At 44.5% G+C, this 24,165-nt stretch overlaps 1 protein-coding gene across 2 annotated transcripts in view; it reads right to left on the bottom strand.

Moving 5' to 3' along the window:
• LOC137350711 (pituitary adenylate cyclase-activating polypeptide type I receptor-like) overlaps positions 1-14,166 on the bottom strand; it is an 83,156-nt gene extending 68,990 nt beyond the window's left edge. For both annotated transcript variants that reach the window (XM_068015631.1, XM_068015640.1), the window contains exon 1: positions 13,932-14,166. In XM_068015631.1, the coding sequence (XP_067871732.1) occupies positions 13,932-13,982 (51 nt within the window). In that variant the 5' untranslated portion in view covers positions 13,983-14,166. The remainder of the gene's footprint in view (positions 1-13,931) is intronic.
• Between the last annotated feature and the right edge of the window lie 9,999 nt (positions 14,167-24,165).

The raw sequence follows: 24,165 nt of genomic DNA, 5'->3' as shown, positions 1-24,165 counted from the left end.
GTCAAATCAGCGTTACACCCTGATTGACGTCATGATATGCCTACTCTGCATATTCAGACAAATGCTCACTGTGCGCACTAATGCACTCACTAATGTGGCATCCAGTGCAACCTGCACCAGAACTGAGTGCACCCCAGCATACACCATTTTTGACTTCTAAGGACACTCACGCTACCCAAAAAACAGGCACTGCGGATGCAAGTTTTGCCTGCAACAAATCCATTTTCATTAACCAAAAAGCAACCAATAACTCTTTTAAAAGAACATCCAGGATCTTAACCAGTTCTTTTCATTTGGTCTCAGGTTGTAGGTGAGGCTGGTGAGGTCGGGTTTTTTTTGCCCAATACTAGAAGCACACGAAAGGTGGTGGTGGGCCTTCGTTCAACCTTTGATGCTCGTGGTTTCATGATGACGCTCCCATGATGACACACAGTGATCACCTGGCAGCTGAGTGCTTCGACAGGTCACTTCCGTGAGCACCAAGAGGGTCATTCCTCGTTGTGTGTTGAAAAATGGCCGGTAGAGAATTGGCAAGCTGCATTACACCTCGCCCGATTTTAGTTTTCCTTAAATGGATCAGGCGAGGCGTAAAACAAGCTCTCAATTCACTCTCACCACTTCCCAATCGGGGATAAGCCTTAAAATTACCCACTCACCCTGCCATAAAAATTAACCAGCTATTGTGTGACTGGTATTAGGTGTAGGTCAGGCCAGGTCGGAATGTACAATTCCCTTCCTGAAGAACATTTTTATAACAATGCAGCCCCTTTCATTTTTGTTTCTAGGTGCCATCCCAGGAACTATCAGACTAATGGAACTCAAGTTTGTATCTTGGCCCAGTGGGATTTGAACTCAAGGGGGGGAAATTTATGCCCTCCCGCACGGCGTGTTTGGAGACGCCATCTTCTCGCCTCCGCCAAAATTTAGTCTGGGGCAGGAAGGCATGTGTACGGTCTTCCTGCCCCGCTGCCAATTGAGGCCCTTAACTGGGCAATTAATGTTCAATTAAGGGCCTCATGTTGCTGTCACCGCAATTAGCCGTACAGCAGGTGGCCCTGTCACCACATGGGAGGCACAGCACAAAAGACTGTGCGGGCTGCTTCCTGGCTCTGGGGGGTTGGGGGGTTCCCTTGTTAAAAGGCACTTAATACCTAAACGACGGACTAGGCATCGGGAAGTGGGGGGGAGCCTGCTGAAAGCCACCCCCTTGCTACTGACGCCCCTACACTCCCCTTTCCTGTGACCCGCACCCTGCAAAACCCCTCCCGCCCTGACCTACTTGTGGCCTGGGTCCAGCGACACACCTGGGTCTCGGGTAGTTGCTCCGCCGGCAGCAGCTGCTCAGTGGAAGAGCTGCCAATCTCTGATTGGCTGGTGCGTCTCTGAGGGCGGGACTTCCGACGCCAGTTGCCCTGATTGCCCTGATTGGTACTAGATTCAGCGGGTCTTCCGGAGAAGAGCATCACTTTTTCCAGACGTCGAGACCCCCGTCACCAGCATAAAGTCCAGGCCGAGATCTCTGGGTTGTTAGCTCAGCGGTGTAAGCATTAGCTTCAGTAAACTTGAGCTTATCCAATACTCTGCTGCACATATCCTAACTCAAACCAAATCCTTCTCACCCAACACCCCTGTGCATTCTGACCTACATCAGCCTCCAGTTTGTCAGTGTCTTGATTTTAAAATTCTCATCCTGATGATCAAATGACTCCATCCCTCCCTAACGCTGTAATCTCCTCCCTACAACCCTCTGAGATCTCTTCACTCCTCCAATTCTGGCCCTCAATTTCCTTCGTTCCACCATTGGAGCTGTGCCTCCAGTTGCCTAGGCCCTAAGCTCAGAAATCCATTCCCTAAACCTTTCTGCCTCTCTAACAGGCTTTTCTCCTGTAAGCTGTTCCTTAATACCTACCTCCTTGACCAAGCTCATTGCTCAATGAGGCTGGGTCATTGAGTTAGACAGATTTTTGATCTACAAGGGGGTCAAGGGTTATGGGAGGCCAGCGGAAAAGTGGAGTTGAGGCCACAATCAGATCAGCTATAATCTTATTAAATGGCGGAGAAGGCTCGAGAGACCGAATGGCCTACTCCTGCTCCTGTTTTTATGTCCTTATGTCACCTGCCCTAACACCTCTTTAAGTGGTTCAGTGTCAAATTTTGTCTGATAACGCTCCTGTGAATCACCCTGCAGCGATTCACCATGTTAAAGGCGCTATGTAAATGTAAAATCTTGTTGTTATAGATCTCTGTCTATACAAATACTGCTGCAAGATTATGAGGCTACTAAAAGTTACTAACCAGTGTACTAATTCTTAAAAATCCAGCTATTATAAACTAACAACTAACTTATTATCATAAACTAACATCTAGCTTTATTATAATAAAAGCAAAATACTGCTGATGCTGGAAATCTGAAATAAAAACAAGAAATGCTGGAAATACTCAACAGGTCTGGTAGCATCTGTGGAGAGAGAAGCAGAGTTAACGTTTCAGGTCAGTGACCCTTCTTCAGAACTGGCAAATATTAGAAATGTGAAAGGTTATAAGCAAGTAAAGCAGGGGTGGGGCAAGAGATAACAAAGGAGAAGGTGTAGATAGGACAAGGTCACAGAATAGCTGACCAGAAGGTCGTGGAGCAAAGGCAAACAATATGTTAATGGTGTGTTGAAGACAAAGCATTAGTACAGATAGGGTGTTAACGGACTGAAAATTGAACAGCAGCAAGTACAAACATGAAAAAAACAGTGGATAAGCAAACTGAACAAACTAAGATGAGATAAAATAAACACACAAAAAAAATATAAAAAAGAAAAAAGAACCAAAAATATATGTAAAATGGGGGGCCTGTCATGCTCTGAAATTATTGAACTCAATGTTCAGTCCGGCAGGCTGTAGTGTGCCTAATCGGCAAATGCGATGCTGTTTTTCGAGCTTGCGTTGATGTTCACTGGAACACTGCAGCAATCCCAGGACAGATATGTGGGCATGAGAGCAGGGGGGAGTGTTGAAATGGCAAGCAACCGGAAGCACAGGGTCCTGCTTGCGGACTGAGCGGAGGTGTTCCGCAAAGCGATCACCCAGTCTGCGTTTAGTCTCCCCAATGTAGAGGAGACCACATTGTGAGCAGCGAATACAGTATACTACATTGAAAGAAGTACAAGTAAATCGCTGCTTCACCTGAAAGGAGTGTTTGGGGCCTGGGATAGTGAGGAGAGAGGAGGTAAATGGGCAGGTATTACACCTCCTGCAATTGCAGGGGAAGGTGCCACGGGAAGGGGACGAGGTGGTGGGGGTAATGGAGGAGTGGACCAGGGTGTCACGGAGGGAACGATCCCTTCGGAATGCTGACAGGGGAAGGGAGGGGAAGATGCGTTTGGTAGTGGCATCACGCTGGAGGTGGCAGAAATGGCGGAGGATGATCCTTTGGACGTGGAGGCTGATGGGGTGGAAAGTGAGGACAAGGGGAACCCTGTCATGGTTCTGGGAGGGAGGGGAAGGGGTGAGGGTAAAGGTGCGGGAAATGGTCCAGACACGGTTGAGGGCCCCGTCAACCACAGTGAGGGGGAATCCTTGGTTGAGAAAAAAGGATTAGCTTTATTAGAGCCCTTCTTTGTAGTATGGTTAAAGTGGAAAACTTAGGAAATAGGGCACAGTATAGACAAGATGTCAGCGAGAGGAATTCTTGGAGATTATGTCAAGTTTTAAAATGCTTACTTGCAACAAAATGGTTAACAGCTTGAGAACAGACAGTGAAAACAGCTTCTGTGTAGATTTGCCTTGTAAAGAGATAAGGAGCCTCGAAATGTAAAAGCATTGAGATAAAGTAGTCAAATCAAAGGAGTACTACTTACACAAATGTGAAAGGTTAGCAACCATTACAAAATGATCTTTTGGTTGGTTAAGAAATACAAGACTAATCACTGATTGGGAGGGGGGAGGGTTAATTGGAAAGCTGCCAGGATAACAGAAGCCTTGACCGTGTCCCCGCAGGCAGAGAATTTTTGAACAACAAGATACAAGAGAGAGAGAGAGCAACCAAAAACTTGAAGACCAAAAGCTACAAGAGAAAGAGTCATGTGCTCTGCCGTCCAGTCTCCAATACGGGTAATATCTGTGTTAGGCTGTTAGTCACTGCCTGTGTTTGTGACGATGGCTTATCTGAAAACTTAATAAACTTGTCTTTACCTTTATCTCAATAAAGTCGATTCACAACAAGATTTGTGTTGCCAAGTCTATTACCACCTTAGAAGGGGGTAGAAACCATCCCTATCTTACCAGGCTTCATATCAATGCTGTGCAGTAAAAGTTTCGACGCAGTCTCCTAACTTAATTTTAGATCAGTCATGTGAAAACTTCCAGGTGCTAGTCTTTCATCACTTGCACTTTATAAGATACTAAACAGTTGCCAAGCAGCAAGATAATAATTTGCTTAGGGAGTTTGAGATAGTCAAAATCCAATATCTGGCTTATATTTCCATTGCAAGGTGTAATCAGCAGAGTTTTAATTGGACATCATATAGCATTCGTAAAATCATCTGTTTTGTGTTACAACTGTTTAGAGCAAAATCAATATAAGATATTTCCATAATAATAAAAGCAAAATACTGCAGATGCTGGAAATCTGAAATAAAAACAAGAAATGTTGGAAATATTCAGCGTGCCTGGCAGCATCTATGGAGAGAGAAACAGAGTTAATGTTTCAGGTCAGTGACCCGTCATCAGAACTGCCAGGGTTACTGACCTGAAACGTCAACTAAGATATTTCCAAGCACTTTGGTACAATCTGAAATAAAGATCTGGGATACAGCTTCATGCTGATGGGTATATTCTTTGGGGGTGGGGGGGGGCTGGTGGTGATAAGTATATCAACTGGGAAATCCCATTGATTAAAGTTATAATGAAGGATGAAAGCCAATTCTGTGGCATAGGTGTGATATGAGCCAGCCATGTGGGTTGTGTCATAGTGTATTCCTATACTAAATAATAGCCGCGAGTGGCTCTCTAGCAGAGCAAGACTACACCTTCTTCTGGCAGGGCAGGGATCCTGAAGAACCAAGACAGCATGGAGTGGGCTTCGCCATCAGAAACTCCTTGCTCAGCATGATGGAGCCTCCCTCAAATGGCTCGGAACGCATACTGTCCATCCGACTGCTCACCACCTCTGGTCCAGTACACCTACTCAGCATCTATGTTCCAACACTCTGCTCCCCACCTGAAGCTAAAGACCAGTTCTATGAACAACTGCATAACATCATTAGCAGCATCCCCAACACCGAACACCTATTCCTGCTGGGGGACTTTAATGCCAGGGTTGGGGCCGACCATGACTCATGGCCCTCCTGCCTTGGGCGCTATGGCGTTGGAAGGATGAATGAGAACGGGCAGAGACTGCTTGAGTTGTGTACCTATCATAACCTCTGCATCACCAACTCGTTCTTTCACACTAAACCCTGTCACCAGGTTTCATGGAGGCACCCAAGAGCACGTCGTTGGCACCAGCTAGACCTCATTGTCACAAGGCGAGCCACCTTAAACAGTGTTCAAATCACACGCAGCTTCCACAGTGTGGACTGCGACACTGACCACTCCCTGGTGTGCAGCAAGGTTAGACTCAGACCAAAGAAGTTGCATCATTCCAAGCAGAAGGGCCACCTGCGCATCAACACGAGCAGAATTTCTCACCCACAGCCGTTACAAAAATTTCTAAATTCACTTGTAACAGCCCTTCAAAACACTCCCACAGGGGATGCTGAGACCAAGTGGGCCCACATCAGAGACGCCATCTATGAGTCAGCTTTGACCACCTACGGCAAAAGTGCGAAGAGAAATGCAGACTGGTTTCAATCTCATAATGAAGAGCTGGAACCTGTCATAGCCGCTAAGCGCATTGCACTGTTGAACTACAAGAAAGCCCCCAGCGATTTAACATCCGCAGCACTTAAAGCAGCCAGAAGTACTGCACAAAGAACAGCTAGGCGTTGCGCAAACGACTACTGGCAACACCTATGCAGTCATATTCAGCTGGCCTCAGACACCGGAAACATCAGAGGAATATATGATGGCATGAAGAGAGCTCTTGGGCCAACCATCAAGAAGATCGCCCCCCTCAAATCTAAATCGGGGGACATAATCACTGACCAACGCAAACAGATGGACCGCTGGGTTGAGCACTACCTAGAACTGTACTCCAGGGAGAATGCTGTCACTGAGACTGCCCTCAATGCAGCCCAGCCTCTACCAGTCATGGATGAGCTGGACATACAGCCAACCAAATCGGAACTCAGTGATGCCATTGATTCTCTAGCCAGCGGAAAAGCCCCTGGGAAGGACAGCATTACCCCTGAAATAATCAAGAGTGCCAAGCCTGCTATACTCTCAGCACTACATGAACTGCTATGCCTGTGCTGGGACGAGGGAGCAGTACCCCAGGACATGCGCGATGCCAACATCATCACCCTCTATAAAAACAAAGGTGACCGCGGTGACTGCAACAACTACCGTGGAATCTCCCTGCTCAGCATAGTGGGGAAAGTCTTTGCTCGAGTCGCTCTGAACAGGCTCCAGAAGCTGGCCGAGCGCGTCTACCCTGAGGCACAGTGTGGCTTTCATGCAGAGAGATCGACCGTTGACATGCTGTTCTCCCTTCGTCAGATACAGGAGAAATGCCGTGAACAACAGATGCCCCTCTACATTGCTTTCATTGATCTCACCAAAGCCTTTGACCTCGTCAGCAGACGTGGTCTCTTCAGACTACTAGAAAAGATCGGATGTCCACCAAAGCTATTAAGTATCATCACCTCATTCCATGACAATATGAAAGGCACAATTCAACATGGTGGCTCCTCATCAGAGCCCTTTCCTATCCTGAGTGGTGTGAAACAGGGCTGTGTTCTCGCACCCACACTTTTTGGGATTTTCTTCTCCCTGCTGCTTTCACATGCGTTCAAATCCTCTGAAGAAGGAATTTTCCTCCACACAAGATCAGGGGGCAGGTTGTTCAACCTTGCCCGTCTAAGAGCGAAGTCCAAAGTACGGAAAGTCCTCATCAGAGAACTCCTCTTTGCTGACGATGCTGCTTTAACATCTCACACTGAAGAGTGCCTGCAGAGTCTCATCGACAGGTTTGCGTCTGCCTGCAATGAATTTGGCCTAACCATCAGCCTCAAGAAAACGAACATCATGGGGCAGGACGTCAGAAATGCTCCATCCATCAATATTGGCAACCACGCTCTGGAAGTGGTTCAAGAGTTCACCTAACTAGGCTCAACTATCACCAGTAACCTGTCTCTAGATGCAGAAATCAACAAGCGCATGGGTAAGGCTTCCACTGCTATGTCCAGACTGGCCAAGAGAGTGTGGGAAAATGGCACACTGACACGGAACACAAAAGTCCGAGTGTATCAGGCCTGTGTCCTCAGTACCTTGCTCTACGGCAGCGAGGCCTGGGCAACGTATGCCAGCCAAGAGCGACGTCTCAATTCATTCCATCTTCGCTGCCTCCGGAGAATACTTGGCATCAGGTGGCAGGACTATATCTCCAACACAGAAGTCCTTGAAGCGGCCAACACCCCCAGCTTATACACACTACTGAGTCAGCGGCGCTTGAGATGGCTTGGCCATGTGAGCCGCATGGAAGATGGCAGGATCCCCAAAGACACATTGTACAGCGAGCTCGCCACTGGTATCAGACCCACCGGCCGTCCATGTCTCCGCTATAAAGACGTCTGCAAACGCGACATGAAATCGTGTGACATTGATCACAAGTCGTGGGAGTCAGTTGCCAGCATTCGCCAGAGCTGGTGGGCAGCCATAAAGACAGGGCTAAATTGTGGCGAGTCGAAGAGACTTAGTAGTTGGCAGGAAAAAAGACAGAGGCGCAAGGGGAGAGCCAACTGTGCAACAGCCCCGACAAACAAATTTCTCTGCAGCACCTGTGGAAGAGCCTGTCACTCCAGAATTGGCCTTTATAGCCACTCCAGGCGCTGCTTCACAAACCACTGACCACCTCCAGGCGCTTATTCATTGTCTCTCGAGATAAGGAGGCCCAAAAGAAAAAAAGAAAGAAAGAATACTAAATAAAGTACATTGTAAAGTGATAAAGATACCAGCTGAGAAAACGGGAGGTAGAAGCAGGACAGTACATGAAATCGGGAGCAATTCTGACTGGAATAAAATAGTCTTCAGACCTCATTGTCATCCCAATTCCAGCGAGCTGCCATCTCTAATCCAGGCGTAGCCTCAAGGCCCACAGGTAAGACCTGGGAGGTGATCAGGAAGGAGGGTGAACATGAGTTGGCAGTTGTTTTGTGAAGCCAAAGGGAGAATTCCCATCCCTTCCGAATCCACAAAGAATGCAACTTCCCAACGCTTTGGAACCTTTTCTTTGAGCCGTCCTCTTAATGACCACCGATTAGGTTGCTCAAAACCGGGATATACAATTCGGAGATTGTACAGCACGAGCTGCTACTTGTTGGAATCGGGGTTGGAAATAGGGTCCCCAGGAATTGAAGATTGGTCTTCCAGGCACTGGAGAAACCGGGAGAAATATCAACAGGCTATTGTGTGATTTCATCCCTCTCCCTGGAACAGTCTGAGATTAAGTCAGTCTGTTGGCCACCTTGGTGTTACATTTGACCCAGAGATGAGCTTCTGACCTCATATTCGAACCATCAGTATGACCATCTATTTCCACCTCCATGACATTGCCTGACTATACCCGTCACAGCTTGTCTGCTGCTGAAACCCTCATTCATGCCTTTGTTACCTCTAGACTTGACTATTCCAATGAACTCCTGGCTGGTTTCCCACATACTACACACTGTAAACTTGAGGTCAACCAAACTCCTGCTGCCCATGTCCTTACTCACACCAAGTCCTGTTCCCCTATCACCCCTGTGCTTGCTGACCTACATTGGCTCCTGGTCAAGCAACGTCTTGATTTTAAAATTCTCATCCTGGTTTTCAAATCCCTCCATGACCTCGCCCCCTCCCTATCTCTGTGATCTCCTCCAGCCCCACAACCCTCTGAGATTCTGCACTCTCTAATTCGGGCCTCTTGCAAATCCCTGATTTTAATCACTCATCAATAATCATCAATAATTTGATGACGATGTGGTTGAGCATGGGAGACTCCAGTTATGAGGAGAGAGTAGAAAAATTGAACCTCTTTTCACCAGAGTAGAGAGGGCTAAGAGGAGATAGAGTCACAGAATCATACAACGTGGAAGGAGACAATTCAGTCCATCGTTTCTGTGACAGCTCATTCAAAGTTTTATCCAATCATCTGATCAGGCAATGCATTCCAGGTCATTACAACTCGCTGCATAAGGAACATTTTCCTTATCTCCTCTCTGAATCAATTACCAATTATCTCTTAAATCTGTGTCCACTGATGGCCATCCTTCATCCCCACGAGTGGACTTGATTTACTCCTCAAAACTTATAGACACCTCTAATAAATCTCCCCTTTATCCTACTCTGGTCAAAGGAATGCAATCTCAGCCCTCCAGTCTCTCCATAACTGAAGTCCCTCAGCCCTGATATTATTCCAGTAAATCTCCTCTGCACCCTCTGCAGGGCCTTGACATCGTTCCTAAAGTGTGGTGTCCAGAACTGGACACAATACACCAGCTGGGGCGTAACCAGGTTATAAATGTTTAGCACAACTTCCTTGCTTTTCTACTCTGTGGCTCTATTCATGAAGCCAAGGATCCTGCACAACATTTAACAGCCTTCTCAGCTTGCCCTGCCACTTTCAAAGATTTGTATGTGTACATCCCAGGTCTCTCTGCTTCGGTATCACCTTTAAAATTGCACCGGTTAATTTATATTGCCTTTCCTCACACTTCCTTCCAAACTAAATCACTGCTTGGTCTTTCCAAAGGAGATCTGCTTATGACGTGTTTTGATAAGGGTGAATCGGGCAGAACTGTTTCCACCAGTAAGTTGTCAAGAAGACATCATAAATTTAGGGATATCACCAAATGATAATCGGGAGAGTTAAGGATCAATACTTTTATGCAAATTGTTGTTAGGACATGGAATGCCCTAATGGAAATAATGAAGGAAGCAGAATCGATAATAGCTTTTAAAAGGGAAGTGAATAATATTTGATGAAGGGCAGGAAATAGGGAGTAAATGGAGAGCCTTTTCAAAGAGACAGCACATGCTCAGTTGGCTGAATGGTCTCCTTTTTGTACTGAGAAATACAATGATTATCTATCATCAGCAATTGCAGAAAGTCCATGAGAACAAATTCTGAAAGCATCACAAATCTCCAATCGACAACGGAACATTTTGGGATACCCTTGCAGTACAGGGTATAACTATCATGTGCAGTCCCACAGTGAAACTTCACCCAATGAGAGCATTTATGAGGAAGCTAAGTGTAGAAGCAGAGTTAACGTTTCAGGTCAGGATACACCTCTAACCTTTGCCAGTTCTGATGAAAAGTCACTGACCTGAAATGTTAACTCTGCTTCTCTCTCCACAGATGCTGCCAGACCTGCTGAGTATTTCCAGCATTTCTTGTTTTGATTTCAGATTTCCAACATCTGCAGTATTTTGTTTTCAGATGATCACATTGCTGTTTGTGGGAGCTTCCTGTGCGCAAATTGGCTGTCAGATTTCCTATATTATAGTAGTGACTGCACTTTTAAAGTATTTAATTGGTTATAAAGTGATTTGAGATGTACTGAGTTTGTAAAAGGCGCTATATAAATGCAAGTTCTTGTCTGGTAGAGAGGAGTGCCATTACTGTTCTTAATTTGTATGTGCGTATATTAATGAGGCATAGGGATCAGGAGGTCAAGCCATTGATAAAATATTGAACTTTAAAATTTGGACTGAACATGTCATTGCAGATCGAAGTTCTCTAAGATGTCATCAAACCTACTCACAACATTGGGGCTGTTATTACTAGGCAGAGTTCAACAATTTCAGATCGTAACCTCTGCTCCCATTTTGTTTCCTTTTTATTGCTGGTTTGTTTTCTTTTTCTTTCTTTGTTCTTCATTCCTTTTCTTTGCTTTCAGATGGTATTCACACCTCCTCTAGACACATCTTTTCTTCCTTTACTTGTCCCATTACCACTCCCTGTGCCCTTAAACCGAAATTGTCCACCCTCTCAGGCGTCTGTATAAGATCCCATGGCACTTTTTCAAAGAAGAGCAGGGAAGTTTTCCTCAGTGTCCTGTCCAATATTGATAATTACCTCATTGTTGTTTGCAGGAGCTTGCTGTGAGCAAATTAGCCTCTGCGTTTCCTGCATTACAATGGCGAATACATTACAACACTTCAAAATAAAGTGCCATGCTTTGAGAAGTACTGAGGTCATGAAAGGCACTGATTAAATGCAAGTTCATCCCTCTTGTAAAATAGTCTGAAGTTTGCAAATAACAAATTGATGAAAAAGTTTCACCTAATAACTCGCTTTGGAGAGAAACAACTCAGATATTTTAAAAGACCATGTTTAAAATATTGACCAATGTGAGTCTTACGTGTTTCCCCAAATAGAAAATTCAGATCTAACCACTCCAGTGCAATAGGTCTCTCTCTCCTTAATAGCAACCTGATAACTGCTGATTCCAGTCACGATACAGTCCACAGTGCGAGAAACCGTGTAAAAGTGCCAGTACATTCACAATAGGTCATAAAATTTGCTTTATTTATCTTAATGTTATTCTTAGTAATAACATTTTGACTACTAATCTGGAATTACTGAGGAAATATCTGGAACATTCCACAACGCGGAGTATGAGCTCTCTGAGTTGTTCAACGGATTTCCTCCTTAAACTCATCTCATGTCTATATTTGATAACAAGCTGCATCATCACTTGTTGCTGTTCTCAAGAGCTCGAGAGAAATATTACAAATCTTTTAAAATAAAGGAACTCCATGAAACTCGTTATTTGGGTTTGCAAGGTAGAATATGTCAATTCCTCATAATTAAATCTAACCCTAATCTGATTTTTCAATCAATAGCAATTGTATGCAATAAGCAGCTTGAGTTCTCTTACTAACCCTGCACATGATTGCAGTTTGTATTCTGTCTCTAACTCCACAATACTGCAGTCTGTGGTTTTTCTCAGTTGTCAGTTGTGGTGGAGCTACCAGAATGTTTCAATATTTCATTGCTGAGCACCTTGGCTGATGCAAGCTGATCAGAAAAAACCAGCATGGTGTTGTTCAAGATAAACTGTTTATGACTAATCCTGTTGAACGTTTTGATGAGGTCACTAATAAAGTAGAACAAAGGATAGTGTATATAATATTTAACTATATGGACTATCAATAATGTTCCACAGAAAAGATTATTGACAAAAATGAGAGAGCACAGAATTGTGCCTTTTGACTTGTGCCCTTTGAATTGTGCCCAAGCCTTTTGACTTGGGTTGGAAATTAGTTAACAGATAGGTGATCGAGAGTGGCCCTAGAGTGTATGTACTCAGATTGTGACAAGTGGTCTTCCCCAGGGATCTATACTTGGGCCTGAACTTTTCACCATATTTATTAACGGCTTAGAGGAAGGAATAGAGAGTTATATTTCCAAGTTTGCCAATGACACTATTTAATTTAGGAGTGATAATAAGTTGTGCAGATGGGAGCAGAACTAGCATCGACCCAACAATGAGGAAAATTGAAAGCAAAATACTGCAGATGCTGGAAATCTGAAATAAAAACAGAAAGTGCTGGAAATTCTCAGCAGGTCTGGCAGCATCTGTAGAGCGAGAAGCAGAGTTAATGTTTCAGGTCTGTGACCTTTCATCAGAACAGAATTTGGAAAATTGCCCAGGTATGTCCTGTCCACAAAAAGCAGGACAAATCCAACCTGGCCAATTACCATCCCATCAGTCTACTCTCAGTCATCATCAAAGTGATGAAAGGTGTTGTTGATAGAGCTATCCAGTGCCACATTAACAGCAACAACCTGCTCACTGATGCTCAGTTTGGGTTCCGCCAGGGCCACTCAGCTCCTAACCTCATTACTGCCTTGGTCCAAACATGGACAAAAGAGCTGAACTCAAGAGGTGAGGTGAGAGTGAAATCAAGGCAGCATTTGACTGGGTGTGGTATCAAGGAGTCCGAGCAAAATTGAAGTGAATGTAAAGCGAAGGGGAAATCTCTCCAGTGGTGGCAGCTGTGTGTATCATCGACAAGATGCACTGCAGTTATTCACCAAGGCTCCTTGGACAGCACCTTCCAAACCCGCAACTGGAAGGACAAGGGCAGCAATTACATGGGAACACCACCACCTGCAAGTTCCCCTCCAAGTCACACACTATCCTGACTTGGAACTGTATCGCCGTTCCTTCACTGTCACTGGGTCAAAATCCTGGAACTCCTTCCCTAACAGCACTGTGGGTGCACTGCAGCAGCAGTTCAAGAAGGCAGCTCACCAACACCTTCTCAAGGGCAATTAGGGATGGGCAATAAATGCTGGTCTTGCCAGTGATGCCCACATCCCATGAAACAAATTTTAAAAAAGACCCCATCTAGAGTATTATGTTCAGTTTTGGGACACCACACCTCAGGTCAGATATATTGGGCTTGGAGGGGTGCAATCACCATCTCCGTCTGATTACAAATGGAGAGAACTCTCGGCTCTCTTTGAGAAACAAGTTTCACCTCAGGAAGCAGCGAGGATCAGTACCTGGCAACTTTCGGCATTGTCTTGATCTCTCTTGAAGGCAATAGATTGGCAACGTGGTGCCAGGGGACAGTGTCCTCTTACTTCCAGATTGCATTCGGTCCTCTTATACCAGTTCCCTTGTAAATATTGAGTAGCTTGTTCAAATGTTATTTTAAAAACACAACAAAAATAATTGCATTGAACCATTACCCAAGAGTGGAACGTAACGGAAAGACGGGGATAAGGAGTTGTCACATTGAAAGCCAAGAGAAGCAATTATATTTATATACTAAAACAAACTTACCAGCGGGTAAGAGAGCAGAGACAAGGTGAGGTGCAGAGTAAACGGCTGCATTGCACTGGATACGTGCGCCCGCAGCTCGTCAGCAATTCCTCTCTGAGAAAATTCGGTCGTTACACGCACTCCCCTGCCTCAAGGGCTCTGAGGGAGGGTCTATTGGCCACTCCCGTCTCTGGAGTTTGGTGCTTGGCCCGAAAACTGTCTGCCCCAGGACCCCCGCAGCTGCTGAAATGGACAGGCTGTGAATGAAACTGACACGAAATGACATGGGTTTGTAAAGAGGGGCGGGAATGGGGTGGAGAGAGAGAGAGAGAGACAGACCGACCTGTTGTTGAACATTAATAGGAGCCAGCAAAGGAGTTAGACATACCACACTGTTCAGCAGCTGTCAGGCTTGTTGGATGAAGGTGGAATAAATATATTGACACAAGATTATTCCTGACATCTCCCTCTTAACTCTGCTTCTCCTCCGAGCCAGGGCACAGAAAGAAACCATCTGGCTTCCAGGTGCTGAAGTCTTGACTTGAGAACAGGAGCGATGACATGCCCCACATCGGCATTTGCATCATTAACTGAGGAGACAAATCTGCCCTGACTTGAAACAAAGCAGATCGTTTCCAATGAAGGGAGCACGTCGGAAATCCATAATATATTGGAACAGCTGGATTTTCTGCAGCGCGGGGCCAATCGTTTCAAGGAGAGTTGCATTTTTTCCCTATTACGTACCTATCAGTAGTGTATAACTTTAGTCCGGAGATAGGGCAGAGTGAGGGAGAAGAGCAAACGATGCCTTACTGTTGTCCCATCCAGAGCTTCAGTAACCTACAGGCACTGTCAGCCCTACAATCCCCCTCATTGTGAGGAACTCTCCATCCTGGGAAAGAAAAAAACAAGAAAGGGCCAATATAGGGTAAAAATCTTGGATTCTCTCCCCCATCTTCTAAGACTTGCATCTATGTGACCTCAGGACATCCCAAGTACTTTAGCGCCAATGAATGGTTCCAGGGATGAGGGACTTCAGTCACATGGATAGATTGGAGAAGCTGGGACTGTTCTCCTTAGAGGAGAGAAGGTTGACAGGAGATTTGATAGAGGTGTTCAAAATCATGAGGGGTCCGGACGGAGTTGATAGGGGGAAACTGTTCCCATTGGCGGGAGGATCGAGATCCAGAGGGCATCGATTTAAGGTGACTGACAAAAGAAGCAAAGGCAGCACGAGGAAAAGCTTTTTTTTTTACACAGCGAGTGGTTAGGATCTGGAATGCACTGCCTGAGAGTGTGGTGGAGACAGGTTCAATTGGGGCTTTCAAAAGGGAATCGGATAAGCACCTGAAGAGGATGAATTTGTGGGGCTCAGGGGAAAAGGCAAGGTGTGGGAGTACTGAGTTGCTCTTGCCGAGAGCCAGCATGGGCTCAATGGGCTGAATGGCCTTCTGCACTGTAACCGTTCTATGATTTTATTCTATGAATGAAGTACTTTTTGATGTGTAGTCACTGTTGTAATATGGGAAACATGGCAGCCAATTTGCGGACAGCAAGATCCCACAAACAGCAAATAAATGACAAAATCATCTGCTGGCCAGAACACTGGTTAAATTGTGAACAGCACTAAATTGGAAGGTATCGTGAATACTGAGGAAGAACTGACAAAATAGAAGGAGACATAAATAAGCTTGCAGAACAGTCTTGTAATTGGCATATTAATTTCAATACTGATAAGTGTGAGGCAGTGTGTTTTGGCAGGATCAATAAGGAAGCCACATACTGCTTAAATAAAAAGTTTAAATGGGGTGGAGGAGCAGGAGATCTAGGGGTACGCATTTACAAATCACTAATATTAGTGATACAGGTGAATGAGGATATTAAAAATATAAACCAAGCACTAGATTTCACTAATGGAGGAGTAGAATTGAAAAGCAGAGAGGTTATGTTAAGCTTCTATCAAACATGTAGATCACACTTGAACTGTGTAAGGTTCCGGTCTCAATATTATGTAGAAAATATAGAGTCATAGAGTTATACAGCACAGAAACAGGCCCTTCGGCCCATTATATTCCTATGGCCATCAAGCACCTAACTATTCTAATCCCATTTTCCAGCACTTGGCCCGTAGCCCTGTATGCTGTGGCTTTTCAAGTGCTCATCTAAATACTTCTTAAATGTTGTGAGGGTTCCTACCTCTACCACCTCTTCAGACAGTGCGTTCCTGATTCCAACCGCCCTCTGGGTGAATTTATTTTCCTCAAATCCCCTCTAAACCTCTTGCCCCTTACCTTAAATCTATGCCCCCTGATTATTGCACTGGTAGAGGCACTGGAGAAGTTGCAAAAAAGATTCACAAATATGACACCGAGAAGATATACTTAGCAGGAAAAATTGAACAGGCTGGGGCTCTTTTCTTTAGAAAAGAGAAGGCTGAGGTGATAGAGGTCAATAAAATTCTGAAAGGGTTTGATGGGGTAGATGTAGAGAAGATGTTTCCACTTGTGGGGAAAACCGGAACTAGTGGCAACAAATATAAGACAGCCACTAATAAATTCAATAGGGAATTCAGGAAAAGCTTCCTTACCCAGAGAATGGTGAGAATGTGGAACTCACTACCACAAGGAGTAGTTGGGGTGAATAGTATGGATGCATTCAAGGGGAATCTATATAAGCACATAAGGGAGAAAGGAATAGAAGGATATGCTGATAGGATTAGATGATGAGGGATGGGAGGAGGCTCGGGTGGAGTATAAGTACCAACATGGACCTGCTGGTCTGCAATGGCCTGTTCTGTGCTGTAAATGTTATGTATCAGTATAATGTAGCAGATAGACCAGAGTATTTATACATGGGCTTTCAATAAAACTGACAAAAAAAAATCACAGTGGTCAGAAATATGGGGCTCGATCTTCCGTGCACATTGGCGGCAGGTCGAAAGAAAACGGCAGCCCGTCCATGCGGGCCGCATATCACAGAGCCACAGCAATCTTCTGTGTGGTGGCTCATTTAAATAGCCAGCATGGGCCGCCACCTCCCCCCGATCACGTGCAAGGGGTGGGCTGTCTGTCCCCGGCAATGGCATCAGCTTCCAGTGCTGTCAGCCCTACCAGGAAATTAAATATTTAAAGATAAAGTGAATATAAATAAATAAATACATTTCTTTTGCCCCTCTCCCCCCCCCCCCCTTCATAACAATTAAATTAATTACTTGCCTTCCTCCCTTTACAATCTGACCTTTACCCCCCAAAACTGCATAAATGTTCAACTCCATCCCTTCCCACCCTACCCAACACATGATGTTAATTTGACTCTGTTCCCCACCTCCCGCACCCTGATAAACTTACCTCCTCCCCTCTCCCCACCAGTGTGATGCCTCGTTTACCCAGGCGGGGATCGGAAGGCATGGGAATACCAACCAACGGGCTGAAGATCACAGCGGGATATCAGGTGGTGACGTGAATGTCACTAACGCATTCATTTTAATATTCAAATGGGGGTCCTGTCACTGAGTGGCGGGGTGGGCCCCCTGTCATGGAACCTGAAGCCTGGGGGAGAACTAAATCCAGCCCAAGAAATTAACTGGCGATATCTTAGCTGAGAGTAGCTATGGGAAATGCAATTAGATTTACCATGATTTGGTTGGAGCTGGACTCTGCCTATTTTATGTGCTGCACATTACTCCTTCTAGAGTTCCAGCTCTTAGAGTCATAGAGAGACACAGCACTGAAACAGGCCCTTCGGCCCACCGAGTCTGTGCTGACCAACAACCACCCATTTACAACTAATCCTGTATACCCATATTCCCTACCAAATCCCCACCATTCTCCTACCACCTACCTACACTAGGGGCAATTTACAATGGCCAATTTATCTATCAACCTGCAAGTCTTTGGCTGTGGGAGGAAACCAGAGCACCCAGCGGAAACCCACGCGGTCATAGGGAGAACTTGCAAAGTCCGCATAGGCAGTACCCAGAACCGAACACAGGTCGCTGGAGTTTTGAGGCTGCGGTGCTAACCACTGCACCACTGTGCTGTCCTAATCTTAATACGGGCTGTAGCCAGGAGTCTGCCTCAATCACAGTTTCGGATGTGTTATGAGCCTGTAGTTTTATCTTCCAGAAAGAATGCGGTATGCCTTTAAGGCTGGAAAAGAGCCATACTGCTTTAAGGCAGCCAGCTGTATAGACTGAGTCAAAGAGTGCATTCTCGTTGCCTTGGACACAGCCATTTGGAGACTGTGATTCAAAGTTCTTTACGCAGAGGGTGGTGGGTGCCTGGAACGCGTTGCCAGCGGAGGTGGTAGACGCGGGCACGACAGCGTCTTTTAAGATGTATCTAGACAGATACATGAATGGGCAGGAAGCAAAGAGATACAGACCCTTAGAAAATAGGCGACAGGTTTAGATAGAGGATCTGGATCGGCGCAGGCTTGGAGGGCCGAAGGGCCTGTTCCTGTGCTGTAATTTTCTTTGTTCTTTGTTCTTTGTTCTCGTTGCCTTGGATACAGCGACCCGGACTGAGTATCGAGAGATACATTTGTTACAATTCAATTTTGAACAGGCTTACAGCACAAACAGTCTGTTCTAACAGGAGAAACAGAGAAACAGCTGTGTGTTAGCACCTGAAAGGAGAAACAGACCATTTAAACTCAAGGAAGAGAACTTAGTCTGTTTATTTATTATTGTCTCGCAAAATTCTAAAAAAATTCAAGCCAAAACAGAGATCTCTGATAATTTAAATTGAGGAAAGGAAAGTTAGACTGTGACAATATTTTATCCCTCAAAAATTCTAAAGTCAAATTGATTCATTTAGAAAGTGTTTGCAAGTCGTTCCTTATTGAAATTCATCGCTGGAGAAGGAAATCATCACTTATTGCTTGAATTAGACTACAGACTGTTCTACTGTTGAAGAACATTTCTCCCCATTGGACGGCTGTGAGGTCTTCAAGCAACATTGGACTGTAAATTTGCAAGGACCCTAATTTTTTTTATTTTAAATGTTGTTTATGTCTTAGTAGTGTTTAAGAATTTAGTTTTTATAATTAAACAGTTAGTTTGTTGATTTAAAGACACCTGATTTGGTTAGCATCATTCAGGGTGATGGTACATCACTGATGGTACAGTTTGGCTGGGTCTTTCTTTAATTTGGAAAGTTTAAAGATGATATGTTAGGCAATCTGTGGAGGGATGGGATTAAATTAATAGTGCATTTGTCTCACCACAATCAGAATTGGATATTTTGATTGGGGGCTTTGACTGGACCAGTCGGTCGTAACAGATGAAATATCCTAGGTTAGTGATTACTCAGCTGACGGATCAAAGAAACTTGAAGAGTCTCAATGTGTGAGCATCCTAAAGGCATTTTTACTGGTTCAGAATGGTGTCAAGAAAACCTACTATGCCAAAGGATGATTTTTTAATTTATCGATTGGAAACCTACATTAAACTTAAAAAAAAAGGAAAGCTGGAATATTGCATTCAATTTTTAGGAAGACTCTGCCACAGCTAGAAATTGCATTTGAACATCTTTCACATTACAAGGCATCAAAGTGGAGATGTATGTCTGATTAGCCTTTACCCAACACAATGGCTTGCTATATTGATTGAACTACCGAGATCGCTTTCATTAGCAGGACATTCAAAGCCATCTTGAGGCATCGATGAGTGGAGATGTCCCTCCAAGGGGAAAACAATGACAATACCACCTGAGAGAGGTCTTGGGTTTTAGACTTTAGACCTCATCAGAAACCAAGGGGATTGAGAGAACCAAGTGACCATCTCCCCAGACTGTGTAAAACTGGGAGTTTTGTTACACACAGCAGACAATTCAATCTGTGCAGAAGCTAGAAGGGATGTCTCTCTCTCCCTCTCTCCAGAAGACCTCATGTGGGGAGTGCGAGGCCCAGCTGCCAGCTGCTAGTTCCAAGAGAAAGACCTGGGAAGGACACCCTCTGCTCAACTGTCTCCAAGAACAACTATCAACCCAGAACCCCAGGATCACAACTTCAGCCAGAAGACAACGAATCATCCTACCCCACAGACTGTGTATTCATTTTTACTTGTTCTGGACTCTAATTCAAACCAAACTATTTCTTATCACTCTGTCCTTTATTTGTGTGTAAGGGCAGGGTTTTACCAAGCCCACGACATGGGCTCTGTGACGGGGGGCCTGGAATATGGGTCCGGCAGCCGCCCCCCCACGGTGGCTGATGCCAGGAGGGCCCAGCTCGATCCTCCCAGTGGCAGGAAGGTCCCGTGGTGGCTCCCCCGCCTCTGGGCGATGGGACCTGAATTTCAATATTTAAATCAATAAAGTGAATACATTTGAATAAACTTACCTTCCATCTTCCAGGCCTGCCACAATCCTCAGTGCAGCAGCCATCACTCCCATGCCTTCAATTCCCCATCTGGGGAAAGCCGGCGTGACATTGATGAGGAGGGAGAAGGAGGTAAGATTTTCAGTGTGGTGGGGAGAGGGATGGGGTCAAATAAACATAATAGGTTTAAGGGATGGTGGGAAGGGGTGAACTTTAAACTTTGTGTAGTTTGTGGGGATTGAAAAGGTAAGTGTTTTGAGGGGGAAAGGGCAAATAGTTAATGAATTGTTATTGGAGTTGGGAAAGGGGCATTAGAAATTTATTGTATAAAGTTTGGGCTGGCTGCCCTTTAAAAATGGCGCATGCGCCTCCACACAGACAGCTGTTGCCATTGACGGCGATGGACAGCCTTCCCCCTCCACGCAATTCAGGGGTTATTTAAATGAGCTGCCGCACCAGCGATTGCGGTGGCTGTTTGGCGTGTGGCCAGTGCACGTGAGCCGCAATCGTTTGAGCTCACTGCCAAGATCGATGGCAGGCTCTTAAAATCCAGCCGTATGATTCTTGTGTTCGTGTGTGAGTGAAAGTGTAGTATAATTTTATTATTTTATCTATATTGGGCTTTTGGTTAAGGACAACAAACTTACCTCTTTCTTGTTTAAACTCAAGCAAACCTGTCTGATTGGTTCTTTTATGATCACAACAAAGGAAAAAGTTAAAATGCTTACTGAGGTGGTAAGCACATCCACTGTATTAAAAGGGAATAAACCCTGTTGGAGTGAAACAAGGAGGAGGACAAGAGGGAGTCTGGTGACTCCGTCCCCCCTCACCTGATCGTAAAATGGCTTTCATTAAGAGGCCATGAACCATACAGATAGCAGTTAAAATGTCTTCTCTGGTTTCTGTAGTATAATGTGATATAGGGTTGTTATTGGGCAGAATATGTAAATAGTTTGTGTGCGTCATCACAGGAAGTGATGTAACTGAACTTGCACAGACCCTCCTGCAGACTGAAATTGGAAGCCATAGATAGCAGATGCATGTAAATACATTCCTGTTCCTGTAACCATCAGTCTTTCAGACTAATCAGCATCAGAATATTACAGTTTCAACTGTGGCCTGTTATGCCGAAGCTGGTCCTCGAGTAGGATGGCTCGGAACATTTCTCTCTCTATTTATGGGACCCTGCTGTGCTTGAATTGGCTCTCGTGTTTCCCTACATTTGACAACACTTCAACAAGTACTTCAAGGGCTTTGGGAGGGCCTAAGGTTGTGGCATTTCTCTCAATCTATTCTATCAACTCCTTTAATTAATTATGCACCTTTAAGGCACTTTGCAGGAGCCTTCGATTGCATCACCCCTTAATCTTCTATACTCAAGTGAATACAAATCTAGTTTGTCCTATCTTCATAATTTAATTCTTTTAGTCCTGGTATCATTCTCTTGAATCGGAAATTCAAGGCAAAGATATGTATAAATTGTAAGTCTTCCTTTCAAGTATTTCTTTATTGTACTTTGCTGTTGTAAGGGATCAATCTCAAATCAGCTCCTTATAGTTACTTGCCTCCAGCACAAAACTGCCCCAATTTGGATTAAAGCAGTAGGCCCAGCAATTGTTTGTGGGAGAGGTCAGGGTTTGCTACTGGTCTCCAGACCATAACTCCAGCCGGAGACCACTGGAATTCCTTGATGAACAGCATCAGCAACCACATTCAGCTGCTGAGGTTATTTCTTCTGCAATTCCAGCAAGAGACTAGTAAGAGCACCATAGCATTTCAGACCCCTAATCTCATTCAAACAGTAATAACTTGTGTGAGAAAAATGGGGGAAAAAGTGTCTCCCTGGAGCGGTAGGTATACGTCATTAGGTGATTGGAGCTGAGGCATATCATTGAGAACACAGGAAAAGAGGAGGCCATTCATCCCCTCAAGCCTGTTTCACAATTCAATTCGATCATGGTGGATTGGTGCCACAAGCCCATTTACCCTACTTGGCTCTCTAACCCTTACTACCCTCACTTATCAAAAAACTATCAATCACAGTTCTGAGATTTCAATTGGTCCCTAGCCTTAACAGCTTATTGGGGGAGAGAATGCCAGATTTCCAATCCTCTGTGTGTAAAAGTGCTTCCTCACATCACCCCTGAATAACCTCGCTTAAATTTTAAGGTTTACCTCCTTGTTCTGGATTCCTCCACTAGAGGAAATACCTTCGATAACTCCTTTAATCCACAAAACTTGTATTTATATTGCACCTTTAAGCCACTTCACAGGAGCATTCTATTAGATCACTCCTTAATTTTCTATACTCAAGTGAATACAAGTCTAGTCTATGAAACCTGTCCTCATAATTTAACCCTTTAGCCCCGGTATCATTCTGTTGAATCTGAACTGAGGCCAATATATCCTTCCTCTGGTGCAGTGCCCAGAGCTAAACTCAACTCAGTACTCCAGAAGTGGTCTAACCAAACCCTTAGGCAACTGTAGCATAACTTCCAACCCTTTACTTGGCTCCCTAAGCTGTGCCACAACCAATATGTGACTGTCTGATGTTGTTCACAGGAGGAAGAAAAGAAAACTATGCTAGCGCTCAGAGAAATCTACAATTTTCTACCTAAGATTTATCAGTGGAACCAGTTTAGAACCATGTGGAGGTACTTAAAACAATACAGCAGCAAAAGATGTGACAAGTTTTTGGATTTACATGTAAAACAACAGCATGCCTCATAAACTTCTCAAACTTCTTTTGGTTGTGAAGGGTGAACATTAGAAGCATTAAAATTTCAACACATTTTACACGAATGTCCTGCAAAATGATTGGCTTAACTTTGACCTCAAGCTCAATCACACTTTCACATCTTTTTTATATAATAAAAGCAAAATACTGCGGATGCTGGAAATCTGAAATAAAAACAAGAAATGCTGGAACCACTCAGCAGGTCTGGCAGCATCTGTGAAAAGAGAAGCAGAGTTAACGTTTCGGGTCAGTGACCCTTCTTCGGAACCCATCTTTTTTATGATGGGTTTATTTGTATAGGAGACATAAACGGATGCAGTGAGAGTGGAGCAGACTTCAGTCTAACTAAGGGATATGTGATTCTGTCAGTAAAACTCAATGGTTATGCACTGCCAGACATTAAGGCTGCTTTGGATAATGTTAATGCCTCTTTACAAATGACAATGTTCCTTTTCTGTATCTATTCTACTGTGTTAATATCCTTCCTTTTTTGGAGTTTCTAATACTGTACACAATAATCCAACTCTTGACTAAAAAGGAAATACTTGCATTTATATAATACCTTACATGATCTCATGATGTCCCAAAGGACTTCAATGCCCATTGTGCCATTTGGGGGTGTCCATCAAAACGTGTCCAGAGCTTTGGGCACGCAGGCACCAGTGGTCACATTACTCCATCATTAATGAGCTGCAGTGACCAGAAGCCTCACTCAGGTCTGTTTCTCAGACCAATGCTACAGTTACATTAAATTCAGTTATATGAGTACAAATTCAGTCAATTTTGATACAGAAGACAGTCAATGGACACCACTGATTGGCCTGGTTCCTTAGCTTAAGCAAGTACTTGAACACATTTTCAGTTTCATTTAGTTTCATTCAATAATCTTGAGGCTCCATTGGCTATGTCCCATTTAATAATCAATTGTGATCGATTACATTGCACCATTACACTGATTCATGGAAGATTTTACATTTGGACTATGCAAATGAGTTTGTGCTGCAACTTACCGCCTCCCATCCTTCCTCATCTAACTCTATCAAGAAGGCAGCTCACCAACACCTTCTCAAGGATAATTAGGGATGGGCAATAAATGTCAGCCTAGCCAGCAGCACCCACATCCCGTGAATGAATTAATTAAAAAAAAAACTAACCATCTATTCCTCTCTCCCTCATATACTTATCTAGCCTCCCCTT

The sequence above is a fragment of the Heterodontus francisci genome, chromosome 2, assembly GCF_036365525.1.
Source record: "Heterodontus francisci isolate sHetFra1 chromosome 2, sHetFra1.hap1, whole genome shotgun sequence".
In the NCBI taxonomy this organism is placed as follows: domain Eukaryota; kingdom Metazoa; phylum Chordata; class Chondrichthyes; order Heterodontiformes; family Heterodontidae; genus Heterodontus; species Heterodontus francisci.
The sequence above is the reverse complement of the archived record's forward strand: the minus strand, read 5'-3'. Positions and strand labels throughout refer to the sequence as shown.